Source organism: Cnephaeus nilssonii (assembly GCF_951640355.1).
Source record: "Cnephaeus nilssonii genome assembly, chromosome: 3".
NCBI lineage: Eukaryota > Metazoa > Chordata > Mammalia > Chiroptera > Vespertilionidae > Cnephaeus > Cnephaeus nilssonii.
The window spans coordinates 79,335,886-79,353,356 of NC_137074.1; the positions used below are offsets into that span (position 1 = coordinate 79,335,886).

A 17,471-nucleotide genomic window follows, 5' to 3' on the forward strand; every position below is an offset into this window, starting at 1 on the left:
ATATATCTCCTAAGGAGTTCCAGATTGGAGAGGGTGCAGGCTGGGCTGAGGGACCTTCCCCCCATTGCATGAATTTTGTGTGCTGGGCCTCTAGTTAAAAATAACGGGACACTTGAAGATGTTAGAACATCAAGCACAGTAATAAACTTGGGAAATTGTTATTCTAAGAGGCCTTGTAGTCTGAAAAAATCTAGAAGGGTTAGATGATAGTGAGTGTAGATTTTATAACTTTCATTAATATAGGACTATATACCATAGTCTACAGAGAACTGTAATGTCATTAGCGGGGATTTAAGGATATACTTGACTTTAAACATTACAGAAAACAATACATGCACAGTAAATGGAATATCAAACCTCACACTTGAGATCAACTTTATTAAGGCCAATCTTGAATTCTATGCCAACCTCAAATATGCACATGGCCCATTGAAGATCTCTCTCTCTCTCTCTCTCTTTCTTCTCAAGTCTTTCTCTATCTCATCTCACTGCCTTCTGAAGACTACTGTTAAACAATGCCAGCCTGCAGAAAAAATGAGAAAAGGCTTTTATAGAAAAATATTAGGTAAATATGAGATGAAGAAAAAAACCATTTAAAGAGCACTTGGTTCTACATCCAAAATTATATCTTCCAATGAAAGGACAGTCCTTGGGCATGTTTGATATTAAAAGGCTCATTCAAAACATCTTGACCATTTGACTATCAGCAAGTATTTCCCAAAGTATGGTCCCTGAAATGCAAGTCCTTGGGAGATACTCCATAGAAAAAGGGCTCTGAGATGTCTTATAGAAAAGACACATGTGAAATGTTGTTGAATATAAGCCATTTACAGGGACAGTAATGATCAGCCTATTCAAGTTATGAAGAATATCATTAGAACAATAGGCTGTTAAAGGAGTTTTAAATATTTTCACTTAATTTAAAATGTTTACTCTTTATTCATTTTTAAATATTTTTTATTGATTTTTTACAGAGAGGAAGGGAGAGGGATAGAGAATTAGAAACATCGATGAGAGAGAAACATCGATTAGCTGCCTCCTGCACACTCCCTACTGGGTATATGCCCACAACCAAGGTTCATGCCCTTGACCAGAATCGAACCTGGGACCCTTCAGTCCGAAGGCCGACGCTCTATCTACTGAGCCAAACCGGTTAGGGCAAATGTTTACTCTTTAAATGTAATGTAAACTAACCCTTATAACATTTTGCTAGTTTAAGACATTTTGTTAGTTTAAAAGTAATAAGTTTAATATTACTTAAAATTATACAATTACTTAAAAATTATATCTGGCCTTATTCTTTTAAAATGTATACATAATATTTAAAATAAAATACTTTTAAAAACTCAAGAGGCTTTCACACATGGGTTCATCTAGAATGTGCAATAATTTCCTATTTTGAAAATCTGAAAAATCCTTTTAGAACCTTTATATAGATAGCCTTTGTATGTCCTTGCAAATCTAGAGAAGTTATGGTCTACTGCAGTATAAAAAGGCCGCCCTAAAACTTGAAAGAACAATTTATTATCTCTAATGATTCTGTGACTTCACTAGGCACAGCTGGACGCTATTCCAAAGGACTCTCTTAGTGTCTCCCATGAGACTGCAGTCACCTGGTGGCTGGGGTTGGAGTCACCAGCAGGTTCAGCTGGGATGCTGCGGCAGCCTGGTCTCTCTCCACATAGTCTCAGAGCATTCCCACGAGGGTCCTTGGCAGGGTAGCTGGAATTTTACACCGTGGATCAGAACTCCCAGGAGCACAACAGGAAAGCTTGTTATGACTTCGTGTGTCCCAGGCACTTTTGCCTTTGTGAGACTGCCCTCCATAAAAAAGGATAAAAAGTATGCTTTATGACAGCATTGGTATAAAGATGAACATATTAATAGTATATGCTACATTTCTTTTCTTTGACATGAAAGTTCATTTTTATTTGTTTTGGATTGAAAGGGGTTGAAACATTGCTGTGGGCCACAAATGTATGGAGGGCCGTAAGCACTTCTGAATCTAATGGACAAGTTGGCCCTGGCTCCCGGCCTTCAGCTGCACTCTGTTAATTAAAACAAGTCACAGGCCAGCGCTGGAGGTGAACATCAGGGAATACGTAATGGGAGGTAGAATTCCTTGGGGCCATCTCTGGAGAATAGCTGTCACCTTTGATTAGAACACGGTTTCAAGAAAGGATGTATCAGCCTGTTTTTTCTAACTCACTTCCTTGTGGAAATGAGATAAGAGGGGAGTATGGTTTTCTTTTCTTTTCTTTTTTTTTTTTTAATATATTTTTTTATTGATTTTTCACAGAGAGGAAGAGAGAGGGATAGAGAGTTAGAAACATCGGTGATAGAGAAACATCGATCAGCTGCCTCTTGCACAACCCCTACTGGGGATGTGCCCGCAACCAAGGTACATGCCCTTGACCGGAATCGAACCTGGGACCTTTCAGTCCGCAGGCTGACGCTCTATCCACTGAGCCAAACCGGTTTCGGCAGGGAGTAGGGTTTTCTGATGTAGTAGGGAAGGTAGGTTTACCAGCTGGCCCATTGGGCTATGCGCTGGATTTACATTCGATAATAATATTCCGTTGTTCCCTCACGATTTCACTTGAATTTATGTTTTGCAGTTTGTTTGTTTATTTATTTAATTATATTTACCAATTTATTTTCAGAAAAGTCAGAAAAACCTCAGTAACCTGGGTGTTGGTCAGTCTGTGCACATCAATGTTGATTTTCAACGTCCTCTTTGTGTCTGGAATTGAAAACGACAATAAGAAGAATAATGGTACCAATATTACTGCTTCTAATGAAAATAAAATTCGCCCAGAAGAAATTCGGGACCAGAATAGAAAGTGCACGGCGTTCGCTGCCTTGCTGCACTATTTCCTGTTAGTGATGTTTACCTGGACTGGAATCAGTGCAGTGCAGCTCTACTTCCTTCTGATCAGGACCATGAGGCCTCTTCCTCAGCGGTTCACTCTTTACATTTCTTTAATTGGATGGGGTAAGTGCTTGCTTCTCTACCTACCCAGAAATTTAATTCTGTTGAAATTATTTATTTACTTTGCGATTATCTTGATTTATTGGGGTGACATTGGTTATACAGGTTTCAGGTGTACAATTCTGTAATACTTCATCTGTATATTGTACTGTGTGTTCATCACTGCAAGTCAAGTCTCCTCCTATCACTATTCATCCCCCCTTTACCTTCTCCAACCTCCCCGCCCCGCAACCCCCCTTCTCCTCTGGTAAACACCATGCTGTTGTCCATGACTTTTGGGGTTTTCTTTTGCTTAATCCCTTCATCTTTGTCACCCAGCCCCGCAAGCCCCCTCCCCTCTGACAGTTGTCAGCCTGTTCTCTCTCTATGAGTCTGTTTCTATTTTGTTTGTTAGTTTATTTTGTTCACTAGATTCCACATATGAGTGAAAGTATATGGTACTCGTCTTGCTCTGACTGGCTTATTTCACTTAGCATAACGCTCTCCAGCTCCATCCATGCTGTCACATAGGGTAGGATTTCCTTCTTTTTTGCAGCTGTGTAGTATTCCATGGTGTAAATGCATCGCATCTTTTTTTATCCACTCATCTATTGATGGGTACTTGGGCTGCTTCCAAATCTTGACTATTGTAAATAATATTGCAATGAACATAGGGGTGCATATATTCTTTCCAATTAGTGTTTCTTTGGATAAATTCCCAGAAGTGGAATTGCTGGATCATAAGGCAGATCCATGTTTAATTTTTTGAGGAAACTCCATACTGCTTTCCACAGTGGCTGCACCAGTTTGCATTCCCACCAACAGTGTACCAGGGTCCCCTTTTCTCCACATCTTTGCCAACACTTATTTGTTGATTTATTGATGCTAGCCATTCTGACAGTTGTGGGGTAATATATTATTGTGGTTTTAATTTGCACAAATGCCTATTGAAGACCTAATTGTATGATGACCCAATTGTAGGGGACATGGAAAACTCAGAAGTGTCTCCCACCTAATAGCTCACAGTTCTGTGAGGGAACTGGATCGTGCTAGATATATCATAAGCTAACTTTAAGATGTTAATTTCCTTCAACATCTCTATTAATTTGATTTGAGATTTAGAACAGAAAAACTTACTAGCTTCTTAAAAAAATTTTTTTTAAAGAAAGAAAATAAGAGTGACTCTTAAAAATAATTTCAAAACTGTTGATCTACAGCTATAGGATCATTTAGTACGTTGCTTATAGTGGAAACAACAATACATCTTGAAAGGGTTAATTGTATAATTCATTCATGATCTTTTATAATTAATACCAGTATTGGGTAAATTATTAATTCTGTTCCTCTCTTTATTACCTAGGAGTCCCAGCTGTCATGGTAGCTATGACAGTGGGAATTATTTTTTTTCAGGATCCTCCACAATGGGAGCTAAAGTACCGGCAAGAAGAAATGTGAGTTATATATTTTAAAATGTCCATTTCTTTGATGTGAGTGTAACTATTCAGTGATATTGAGTCCAAGTGCCACTGTACATATGCATCTCACTTTATAATTGTCATATTCTATGTGGGTATGTAAAATTCTCAAAGAAGACATTGTATTTTAAATATGATGACATGAACGTTTCCTATGATAAATCCTTCGGTAAAGCAAGTATTTCCCTTCTAAATTTATATATTTGAACTTCCTTATGTTAAATTGAAGTTTTTATTAAGTCTGAAAAGTTATAGGACAGAACAGGTGTGATCCTTAGTAACATCTTATCTTAGTTTTCTCATCTAGATAGCAGGAATGACAATAATAGTATTACCTGCTCAGAGGTTACTGTGAGGGGTGAAACAAATGTGAAAACATTTCATAACTTAAAGGGTACTATCTATACTTATGAGCCAATTTTATGTTTATATGATTATAATGAATATTTCATGATGATTTATTACACATAACAAATTCTCCCTGTGACTCCGGTGTCAATAACCAACTGTTAATAATGGAAGTACCTGCCTTTATGGTGGTTGCTTTTTATGTGGAGAGGAAGAGAAGAAAGCTGAGCTGAACTTTTTACGTGTATTTCTGCTACAGAACAACTGCTCTTTAATCGACCCTCCCTTCTCATCTCATAATCCAATCATTCATATCCCCAGATTCCACCTTAAGACCCAGATCAACTCAAATAAAAATAAAACTTTTGGAAATGTGCAGTACACCCAAGGGAAGGCTGTGGTGTTAGGGTGCTTACCTATTGCCAGGGCTAACCATGTCCAGCTGTGGAATAGGAGGCTATCTGCCTGGTTTGAATTTAGGAGACAAGCACTTCAGGTATTATTTTCTCTGTTTAATTAAGGTTAAGTATCTTTCAATGAGTTTTACATTTTGAATTATGAAATTAGAGATCGGGATAAGATGCACATATCTCCTGGAAGAGGTAATTCACTCCACATAGCATTTTTAACTTCCAACTTGAACCCAGGCACAAGGCTAGGCCTATTTCTATAAAAGCCTTTAGGAGAAAGAAGACTACTATCTTAAATTTATTCTCACTGGGCTATAAATAATTGAGAGCAAATTCTTTCCTGGGCACGGTGTTGGATGTTAGGGAAGACAGTAGGTGACGAATAGTAAGGGAAGTTGGGAAGAGAGGAGAGGATGTGTAACATCTGCCTCCTCTTGGACCATTACCCCCCACATTCCACCCTATACACAGGCATCAAGGGTCCCATTCCTTCAGGATTTATTTAGAAAGTGGAGGGACTTTTTTGGCTTTCCTAAGTTTTCCTCCCAGTTGTTGAACCTCAATATCCTATGCTCTCCCCCACTGCTCCCTGCTCTGCCAATGATACCTGAAACTCCTAACCCAGTTCCCCTGACGTACTGCTATCTTTGCAAGAAGGACCCAGTTAAGAGGTAAATGCAAGGCAGGCCACATTTCTCCTGAATGCTCTATCCCCCAATTATCTGTACCACCATCATATAGGCTGTTTTCAGACTTTCCTGAAGGGTTTAGGTAATCATGATAAATTATAATGCACGAAGGGGGAAATTATTGAACTGTATGCTGTATATCCTAAAACTTTCTTCATGGAAAAAATCACCAAGCAGTTAATTACTTCATCTGGAGTCTACTTATGATGCTCTCCTGACCTTGGGTCCACAGCTGTTTGTCAGTTCATCCTCGACCATGTGACTCTCCAATCCCCACTCTAGAAATCTTGCTCCATGCCTACAAGGGTTAGTCTCACTGTAGGATCCATCTCTCTCCTCGGCAGTTTATTTCTCAAAGTCCTAGTTATTAAATTAGGGATAACAAAGGGAAAGGCTGTTGTGAGAACAAAGTCAGCATGATTATCTCTCCAAGCAATACAAACATAGAGGGGGTGAGGAGTCCCCTCCTGGTGCACACTTCCTAATGACCATGGGTGTCCAAGCCTCTTTCCCTCCAGGCCCCCATCCATGTGAGTTAATTGAATGCCAAATATATGCGAGGGCTTCTCACATTAATACCCAAATGTCTATTTGACACCTCCACTTGGGTATTAATGTGAGAAGAATATACAAGAAACACTGATTACCACTGGAGATAGAAACTAGTAATTATGGATAATTGTAGGTCAATCTTGTCTTTCTATGAGTGTTTGCACCATTTAAATTTTGAGTCACCTAGATGTGCTATATATTAAAAAATAAAATTAAACAATAATTTTGCCTAAAGTCAGACACCTAGTTAGTGACAGAGAATGACATTTAAATTTGGGATTGCCTGACTCAGAAGCCCATTTCATCTTTCTATTAGGTTGAATTCTTTTTTTAAAATATATTTTATTGATTTTTTTACAGAGAGGAAGGGAGAGAGATAGAGAGTTAGAAACATTGATGAGAGAGAAACATCAATCAGCTGCCTTCTGCACCACCCCCCCCCCCCTGGGGACATGCCCGCAACCAAGGTACATGCCCTTGACTGGCATCGAACCTGGGACCTTTCAGTCCGCAGGCTGACGCTCTATCCACTGAGCCAAACCGGTTTTGGCTAGGTTGAATTCTTGAAAGTCATCTCAAATATATAGGATGCAAAGGGATATTCTCTTTCAGCCAAGTGAACATCAGTAATGATAACAGCATGGAGAATTAGTATGTATAGCTTTCTTAGTCTTCTGAAATCATTTATTTTCTTTCCACAGCTGCTGGTTGGCACTTCCAGAAAGCACTGGGTTTAAAACAAATCCATTATTGTGGTCATTCATTCTACCTGTGACCATTATCCTCATCAACAATGTTGTTCTATATATTGTCATTATAGTCAAAGTGGTGTGGAAGAATAACCAGAATCTGACAAGGTAAGATTCCCAGGAAATGGGAAGCTGCCAGGCATGACTCGTCGAGCACATGATAGAGCACCCTCATATATCTGCACTTCCTGGAAGAGTTTTCCGACTCTGGGACAAAGGCAGGGGCATGTGGTTGCAGGCAGATGTTCTCTTAAACTTTGTCTCTGGAAGTAGATCTTCTCATCTTCCAACATCAGCACTATAATGTGTGTGTGCTGCATTACACAACATACTTTTGTGCTACAGGAGCCCAACTAAAAAACTCTACCCAAGTTTTCTCCCAAATATTCAATAAATCAGATTTGGATAAAGAAATGGGAGGGTTGTGAACAAATGCTAATAAATGTATTTTGTAAACTAATAGCTGTAGGTTATGTTGTACATGTGTTGCTTAAATCACATAATGTATTTATATTTTTTATTACTTATAAACATAAAACAACAGGGAGATTTCACTTAAAAATGTATATTTTTTCCTTGGGGGGAAAAAAAGAACAACTGGCAATGTTAAGCCCATATTCCCTGCAGATGGAGCATGTGCTCCCTGGTTTATCAGTTTCCATGTGGACTTCTTTTCTACTTTATGTAACCTTCCTGACTCCAATAAAGATTTTCATTGTCATTCCTGATATACAGAAAAAGCTTTCAGTTGGAGAAAGAACAGAAACTATTAAATACATAAATCCCCCCCTCCCCCCCCCCCCCCGCCTTCTCCCACAGTACACATTGATTAAAACCTGGTGCCAATGAGGCTATGAATTCAGGTTTAATTCTATAAGACTCTACTTAGCCCAAATAGACTTACTATAAGCACACCTGTGAGTTTTGCTGGTCACCAAATGAGTGCACTTGGTATGAACAGATGATCAAAACAACTCTCATCAGTGGGACTGTAATCTTTAATATGTAATTTACTGATCAAGAGTAGTATCATTTTCCCTTTATGATAATCCATTTGAGGGGAAATATGGGGAAGAATATCAATGATAATCATTCAAACCTATATTTTATTAGAAATGCAGAAAAGACTAGGTGAAGTCTTCTCAGCCTAATTGCAAATTTAGTTATATTTTCTTTATACAAAACAATATCATTTTGGCCTCAGACATCAACCCAATTTATATTTCTAAATTTTGGCTGATAGGGCTCATTCTTAAATTGGCTTAGTTACAATGAAAAGCAGGTTACAATTTAATTGTTTAACAAGTTATCTTTCATGTATCAGTTAGCTTTTGCTGCATAACAAATCACCCCAAAACATAATGGCTTAGAATGACAAATGTTTATTATTTGTCATAAATGTTAGCGTTGGTTAGGCAGTTGTCCTGGTTCTGGCTTGAATGTAGGTGAATGATCTAGGGTGACTCACTTTCATGCCTCGTAGGTAGTAGTAAACTGGTCTTTAATGGTAGCTATTCAGGGGGAAAAATCATCTCTCCTCCATGTGGTTTCTCATCCTATGTCAAACCAGCCCGGGCTTCTTAACATAGTGGACTCAGGATTCCAAAGAGCAATAAAGAGAAGGCAAATTCTAATTTAAAAAATGCTTTCCAGCCTCTGCTTGTGGAACAGTTGCAGATATCTCACCATTCAAAGTGAAATATTAGCAATTGTCTCACTATCAAGGGAAGAAGATCACTCTGCATTTTAACAACCTTTCATTCTATATCAGCCTACACCATGGGAAGGTTCCAGATGCCTCCATAACAATTTATCACTAGCTGATCCAATAGTAATAATAACTAAAATAAAATTCTCTTCCAAAGAAAGAATTGATTCTTTGTGAAATTTGCCTGTAAGAAATTGTTTATGCCAGATACAGTTATCACTGTATTTCTTAATAAAGCTTGCTAAATCAGATTCTATCCAGCATGGCGTAGGTCTAGCATAATTTTTCCACTGGAGGCATAATATTGTTAAATGAACAGTATACTAAATGGGCAGCTGAATATATATTCTTAACAGTAGGCTAACAATTATATTAATTTTAAAAAAAGAGAACTAAATGAACCATATTTTCTTGCTTACTTTCTCTTACCTAGCACAAAAAAGGTTTCATTGCTAAAGAAGGTTTTTAGCACATTATCTATTGCAGTCGTATTGGGAATTACCTGGATCCTGGGATTCTTTATGCTAGTAGTTGATGGGAAAGCCGGAGAGATCTTCAGCTTCATATTCTGCATTTTCAACACTACTCAGGTATGGTGTGGTTTAGTCTGAAAGTAGCAGACCATGCAGTGGTGGAGGTGATATCTCCCTGGACCAAAGTTTTCTCCTTTTAAAGCTCCCTGAAGGTCATTGTTTAGTACCTTTAGGAGATTCTATTTTCATATCCTTTAATGGAAGACAAAAGAAAGCTCTTTATGACTCTATGTTCTTTCCCGTGCTGAATACAAATTTTCAGATAGTTTTTTTCTATATCTGTGAAAAATGCCAATGGGATTTTGGTAGGGATTACATTTAATCTATATTGTTTTGGGTTGCATGAATATTTTCACAGTATTTATTTTCTTAATCCAAGAACTCAGGCTATCTTTCCATTTATCTGTGTCTTCTTCAATGTCTTTCATCAATGTCTTATTTTTTCCCCCATCAATGTCTTATTGTTTTAGGTCTTTTACTATGTTTGTTTAAATTTATTACAAATTATGTCATTGTTTTTTATGCTATTATAAATAGGACTAGAGCCCTGGTGCATGAAATTCATGCACAGGTTGGGAGGGGGTGTCCCTCAACCCAGCCTGCAACCTCTCCAATCTGGAACATCCCTCTCACAATACAGGACTGCTGGCTCCCAACTGCTCGCCTGCCTGCCTGCCTGCTTGATTGCTTCTAACTGCTTCTGCCTGCCAGCCTAATCACCCCCTAACCACTCCCCTGCCAGCCTGATTGATGCCTAACTGCCCTCTCCTGCCAACCTGGTCACCCCTAACTGCCCTCCCCTGCAGGCCTGGTCCCCCCAACTGCTCTCCCCTGCAGGCCTGGTCGCTCCAACTGCCCTCCCCTGCTGGCCCGGTCACCCCCAACTGCCCTCCCTTGCAGGCTGGATCTCTCCCAATTGCTCTCCCCTGCTGGCCTGATCGGCCACAACTGCCCTCCCCTGTTGGCCATCTTGTGATGGTCATCTTGTGTCCACATGGGGTGGCCATCTTGTGTGTGGGGGTGATGGTCATTTTGCATATTACCTCTTTATTATATAGAATTATTTTCTTAATTTTTATTTCAGATAGTTTGTTGTTACTGTATAAAAAATGCAACTGGTTTCCAGGTGGTTATTTTGTATCCTGCATCTTTACTAGATTCATTTTTTAGTTCTAACTGGTTTTTGGTGGAATCTTTTGTTTTTTCTATATATAAAATCCTGCAAGAGAATTGATTTGTTAGAAGCAGAACCTTATGAAGTTTTTGTGTGTGACATAATTATACATAGGACTGAAGATGCTCTTATTCCTGAGTCTTATCTCAATGATACATTTAATAATAATTTTAAAGAACATTCTATTCATACCTTGTCTTAAAATTTGAATGAAGATTTATATATGTTTTTATTTGGAAACCATTCTATGAACATATTGGAAGCATCTCCTATAAGAAACTAGACATTTAGAGGAATTATGGTCATCTAATTTTCATTATGGCAAAAATACTGGTATAGAAAAACCAAAATGGTAGATTAAAAATAAAAATAACTTTGTTTGATCTCAGATGATTTTTATATGTTTGTATTTGTGTATTATGTGTGGGGAATGTAAAAACTTTAAGATAAAACAAGGATTCATTATTGAAAGACTTATCTTGAAATCAGAATTTCTTTCCATGGTTTTTATTCTATGCCTCCTCCTGTGGCAAACATTGTCTTTTGCTCTGATGAAAAATATTACAAGGACTTTTCTGTCTCTATATTTAATCTTATCTTTCCTGAGTTGGCAGAGTAAATTATACTTCAATATAATAAAAGTACCCTTCTTTTATTTTTATTTAAAAATATTTTTATTGATTTCAGAGAGTAAGGGAGAGGGAGAGAGAGATAGAAACATCAATGATGAGAGAGAATCATAGGTTGACTCTCAACCAGTGAGCCATGCTGGCTGGGCTGAGGTGACGACTTTAATTCTAGTTTTATTACTATAACTCAAGTAAAATAGAAGGATTGTAGTTTTATAAGTTCATTTGTCCCATTTCTTCTTGTACTCAAAAATTAACTTTTTTTTCTTTACATAGAAATCTCATCTCCTCAGCTAGGTTATTAGTTCTCTAGTGCAAGTAACACGCTTGTGTATATCTTTTGCGGTAGATATCTTGTTTGCTATAAGTATGGGCTGTACTTCTCTAATATTTTGTGAAGTAAACTACGGTGTATGGTGATTGTCTCATTAAGTTGCTGAGAATAATAATCACTGTGTGTAGTTGATATTGGTTCTTTCTGGCTCTGATCAAATATCACTGAGGTGGGAAATCTTTGATACAAAATAGAAATCATTGGGTAGGGCATTAGGTAAATTTGTCTTGGCCACAAATGATGAGGAGTTTGTTTAGTGAAGTGTGGAGAGCTGCTTGTCTGTATGAATTGCTAACATCACATTTAATGCTTGTAGCTCCTCACGGTCTATCCCGGAAAGCCCTCTTCAGTGACTTTTATGAATAACTCCCTGAAATAATGGATGTGTGCCTGGTGCTAAGTTTAAATAGATATAAGGCAGTTCCTTACTGTTGGCAACTCCCAATGGAATCTCTCCAGAAGGGCAATAAATAGGGTAAGCTTAGTCTGGGATTGCCAATTGACCATGGACTTGTTGCCTAAAGCTACCAGTAATTTAGAAAAGTATCTTTAAAAAGGTATGGTCAAGGATATTCTTTTCTGCATACATAGGAGAGGCACATTACAAAATAGAGGCCCATTACAAAACGTTCATACTACATGGTAAAATTGAGGGTAGCCGTGGGGCAAGAGCCCTACGGACTAAAAGTCAGGAGACTTAGGCTGTTTTTCAAGTTTAATATTATTGACTCATGATTTTAGGTAAGTCACAACCTCTCTGAGTGAGGCATGCCAAATATAAAATGGAAGAGGTTGTTAAAATTGACACAGTGTTTTTCAAAGTGGTTCTGAATATTGCCTACATCAGAATGTACACAGTGTGTTAAATTGCTGATTCCTGGGCAACTTCACCCCTCACCCACTGAATCAGAGTCTATAGGGTAAGAGCTGGGAATCTCAACTTTAAAGTAGGGCCCCAGGTGACCTTCATGTACATTAAAGTGTAGGAATGACTAGACTAATTCACATGTAAACTCCTTCTAGTTGTAGAATGCTATAAGGCTAATACATATTTATTTGCTAAGTGCTACAGATATTACTTAAAAGGCACAATTTAATCTTTGTGCTAGTGATAATTAGTTTGATCCCTACATTTTGTTTTTTCAAACAACATCTTTGGGATTTTAGGGAGCACAAAAATATTAGGATTCTACTGACTTCTACAGACTTCCACAGGATAGTGTCTTCATGAATTCTCCAGGGTCTACGTCTTTTCCTAATTATTATCATTATTTTTTAATGAATCTTTATTGTTCAGATTACAATTGTTTCTCCTTTTTCCCTCCATATCTCCCCACCACCCAGTTCCCACCCTCCCTCTGCCCTTACCTCCCCCCTGCTGTCCTTATCCATAGGTGTATGATTTTTGTCCAGTCTCTTCCCGTACTCCCCACACAGACACCCCTTTCCCCCTGAGAATTATCAATCCACTCCCATTCTATGCCTCTGATTCTATTAAGTTCACCAGTTTATTCTGTTCCTCAGATTTTTAATTCACTTGACTTTTAGATTCACTTGTTGATAGATATGTATTTGTTGTTCATAATTTTTATCTTTACTTTTTTCTTCTTTTTCCTCTTTTTAAAGAATACCTTTCAGCATTTCATATAATACTGGTTTGGTGGTGATGAACTCCTTTAGCTTTTTCTTATCTGTGAAGCTCTTTAGCTGACCTTCAATTCTGAATGTCAGCTTGGCTGGGTAGAGTAGTCTTGGTTGTAGGTTCCTGCTATTCATCACTTTGAATATTTCTTGCCACTCCCGTCTGGCCTGCATGGTTTCTGTTGAGAAATTAGCTGATAATCGTATGGGTGCTCCCTTGTAGGTAACTAACTGTTTTTCTCTTGCTGCTTGTAAGATTCTCTCTTTGTCTTTTGCCCTTGGCATTTTAATTATGATGTGTCTTGGTGTGGTCCTCTTTGGATTCCTTTTGTTTGGGGTTCTGTGCGCTTCCTGGACTTGTAAGTCTATTTCTTTCATCAGGTGGGGGAAGTTTTCGTTCATTATTTCTTTTTTTTTTTTAATTTTTTTTTATTGAGGTATTATATGTGTACATATCTTACCATTACCCCCCCACCCCACACCCACACATGCCCTCACCCCCCAGAGTTTTGCGTCCATTGTTTATGCTTATATGCATGCATACAAGTCCTTCGTTTGATTTCTTATCTACCCCCCCTCTCCCTAACTTTCCCCCTGTAATTTGAAAGTCTGTTTGTTGCTTTAATGTCTCTGTAACTATCTTTTTGTTCATCAGTTTATAATGTTCTTTATTATCCATAAATGAGTGAGATCATGTGGTATTTTTCTTTCATTGACTGGCTTATTTCACTTAGTATGATATTCTCCAATTCCATCCAGGTTGCTGCAAATGATGAGAATTCCTTCTTTTTTATGGCAGCATAGTATTCCATTGTGTAGATGTCCCACAGTTTTCTGATCCAGTCATCTGCTGACGGGCACCTAGGCTGTTTCCAAATCTTAGCTATTGTAAATTGTGCTGCTATGAACATGGGGGTGCATATATCCTTTCTGATTGGTGTTTCTAGTTTCTTCGGATATATTCCCAGGAGTGGGATTACTGGGTCAAATGGGAGTTCCATTTTCAGTTTTTTGAGGAAACTCCATACTGTTCTCCACAGTGGCTGCACCAGTCTGCATTCCCACCAGCAGTGCACGAGGGTTCCTTTTTCTCCGCATCCTCGCCAACACTTGTCATTTGTTGATGATAGCCATTCTGACAGGTGTGAGATGGTACCTCATTGTTGTTTTGATTTGCATCTCTCGGATAATAAGTGACTTTGAGCATGTTTTCATGTGTCTCTTGGCCTTCCTTCTGTCTTCTTTTGAAAATATTCTGTTTAGGTCCGTTGCCCATTTTTTTATTGGATCATTTATCTTCCTTTTATTAAGTTGCATAAGCTGCCTGTAGATGTTGGAGATTAAACCTTTATCCGTGCTAGCATTTGCAAATATGTTCTCCCATGCAGTGGGCTTTCTTGTTGTTTTGTTGATGGTTTCTTTTGCTGTAAAAAAGCTTTTTATTTTGATGTAGTCCCATTTGTTAATTTTCTCTTTAGCTTCCATTGCCCTAGGGGCAGTGTCAGTGAAAAAGTTCTTTTGGCATATGTCTGAGATTTTGTTGCCTGTGGATTCCTCTAGTATTTTTATGGTTTCCCGTCTTATGTTTAAGTCCTGTATCCATTTTGAGTTTATTTTTGTGTATGGTGTAAGTTGGTGATCTAGTTTCATTTTTTTGCATGTGTGTGTCTAATTTTCCCAACACTATTTATTGAAGAGACTGTCTTGATTCCATTGTATGTTCATGCCTCCTTTGTCAAATATTAATTGAGCATAGTGGTTTGGGTCGATATCTGGATTCTCTATTCTGTTCCATTGATCTATATGTCTGTTCTTGTGCCAGTACCAGACAGTTTTGAGAACAGTGGCTTTGTAATACAGCTTGAAATCTGGTATGGAGATCCCTCCTACTTTATTCTTCTTTCTAAGGATTGCTGCGGCTATTCGGGGTCTTTTTTTATTCCAGATGAATTTTTGGAGAATTCTTTCTAGGTCTGTGAAATATGCTGTTGGTATTTTGATGGGGAGTGCATTGAATCTGTAGATTGCTTTGGGTAGTATGGACATTTTAATGATGTTGATTCTACCAATCCATGAACATGGTATGTTCTTCCATCTGTTTACGTCTTCCTCTATCTCTTTTTTCAGTGTCCTGTAGTTTTCCGCGTATAGGTCTTTTACCTCCTTAGTTAAGTTTATTCCTAGGTATCTTAATTTTTTTGGTGCGATGGTAAATGGGATTTCTTTTTTAGTCTCTCTTTCTTTAAGTTCACTATTGGTGTATAGAAATGCCATAGATTTCTTGGCATTAATTTTGTATCCCACTACATTGCCGAATTCATTTATTAAGTCTATTAGTTTTTTGATGGAATCTTTTGGGTTTTTTACGTACAATATCATGTCATCTGCAAATAAGGACAGCTTCACTTCTTCTTTTCCAATTTGGATGCCTCTTATTTCTTCTTCTTGCCTAATTGCGGTAGCTAATACTTCCAGTACTATGTCAAACAGGAGTGGTGAGAGTGGGCATCCCTGTCTTGTTCCTGTTCTTAGGGGAAATGGTTTTAGTTTTTGCCCATTGAGTATGATGTTTGCTGTGGGTTTATCATATATAGCTTTTATTATGTTGAGGTATGATCCTTCTATTCCCACCTTGTTGAGAGTTTTTATCAAGAAGGGGTGCTGGATTTTGTCAAATGCTTTTTCTGCATCTATTGATATGACTATGTGGTTTTTATCTCTCAATTTGTTTATGTGATGTATCACATTTATTGATTTGCGGATATTGTACCATCCTTGCATTCCTGGGATAAATCCTACTTGGTCATGATGTATGATCTTTCTGATGTATTGCTGGAGCCGATTTGCTAGGATTTTGTTGAGAATTTTGGCATCTATGTTCATGAGGGATATTGGTCTGTAATTCTCTTTCATTGTGTTGTCTTTATCTGGTTTTGGTATTAGGGTGATGCTAGCTTCATAGAAGGAGCCTGGAAATGTTCCTTCCTCTTGAATTTTTTGGAATAGTCTGAGGAGGATAGGTTTTAGTTCTTCCTTGAAAGTTTGGTAAAACTCTCCTGTGAAGCCGTCTGGCCCCGGGCTTTTGTTTGCCAGAAGCTTTTTGATGACTGCTTCAATTTCTTCCATAGTTACTGGCCTGTTGAGCTGTTTAGATTCTTCCTGATTGAGTTTTGGAAGGTTGTATTTGTCTAGGAATATGTCCATCTCCTCCAGGTTGTCCAGTTTGTTGGAATAGAGTTGTTCATAGTATTTTGTAACAATCCTTTGTATTTCGTCAGGGTCTGTTGTTATTTCACCTCTTTCATTTCTGATTTTGTTTATTTGGGTCCTCTCTCTTTGCTTCTTGGTGAGCCTGGCTAGAGGTCCATCAATCTTGTTTATCCTTTCAAAGAACCAGCTCTTGGTTTTGTTGATCTTTTGTATTGTTTCTTTGGTCTCTATGTCGTTTATCTCCGCTCTGATCTTTATTATTTCTTTCCTTCTGCTTACACTGGGCTTTTCTTGTTGCTCTCTCTCTAACTCTTTGAGTTGTTTGGTTAGGTAATTTATTACCATTGTTTCTTGTTTTTTGCAGTAGGCTTGTAGAGCTATGAACTTCCCTCTCAGGACTGCTTTCGCTGTGTCCCATACATTTTGGATTGTTGTGTTTTCATTGTCATTTGTTGCCATGATGTTTTTTTATTTCTTCCTTGATGTCTTTGGTAACCCAGTCATGGTTTAATAGCATGCTGTTTAGTCTCCATGTGTTTGATTTCTTTGGGTTGTTTTTATTGTAGTTGATTTCCAGTTTTATGCCACTGTGATCAGAGAAGAAACTTGATATGATTTCTATCTTCTTGAATTTGGAGAGACTTTGCCTATGTCCTAACATATGGTCTATCTTTGAAAATGTCCCATGTGCACTTGAGAAGAATGTATATTCTGTGGCTTTGGGGTGAAATGTTCTGAAGATGTCGATTAATTCCATCTGGTCTATTGAGTCATTTAGGATTGATGTTTCTTTGCTGATTTTTTGTTTAGAGGATTTGTCCAATGGTGATAGTGGGGTATTGAAGTCTCCTACTATAATTGTATTGCTGTTAATCTCTCCTTTGATATCTTCCAGGAGTTTTTTAATGTATCTTGGTGCTCCTGTGTTGGGTGCATATATGTTTACCAGAGTTATTTCTTCTTGTTGGATTTCTCCTTTTAGTATTATGAAGTGGCCTTCATTTTCTCTTGTTATGTCCTTCACTTTGAGATCTAATTTGTCAGATAT

General features: G+C 37.9%; 1 protein-coding gene across 1 annotated transcript in view; it reads left to right on the forward strand.

Moving 5' to 3' along the window:
* Positions 1–17,471, forward strand: part of ADGRG7 (adhesion G protein-coupled receptor G7) — a 92,987-nt gene that overhangs the window by 69,299 nt on the left and 6,217 nt on the right. Inside the window, exons 12-15 of the mRNA XM_079766335.1 lie at positions 2,664–2,995; positions 4,332–4,422; positions 7,147–7,302; positions 9,336–9,492. Of these exons, the coding sequence (XP_079622461.1) occupies positions 2,664–2,995; positions 4,332–4,422; positions 7,147–7,302; positions 9,336–9,492 (736 nt within the window). The remainder of the gene's footprint in view (positions 1–2,663; positions 2,996–4,331; positions 4,423–7,146; positions 7,303–9,335; positions 9,493–17,471) is intronic.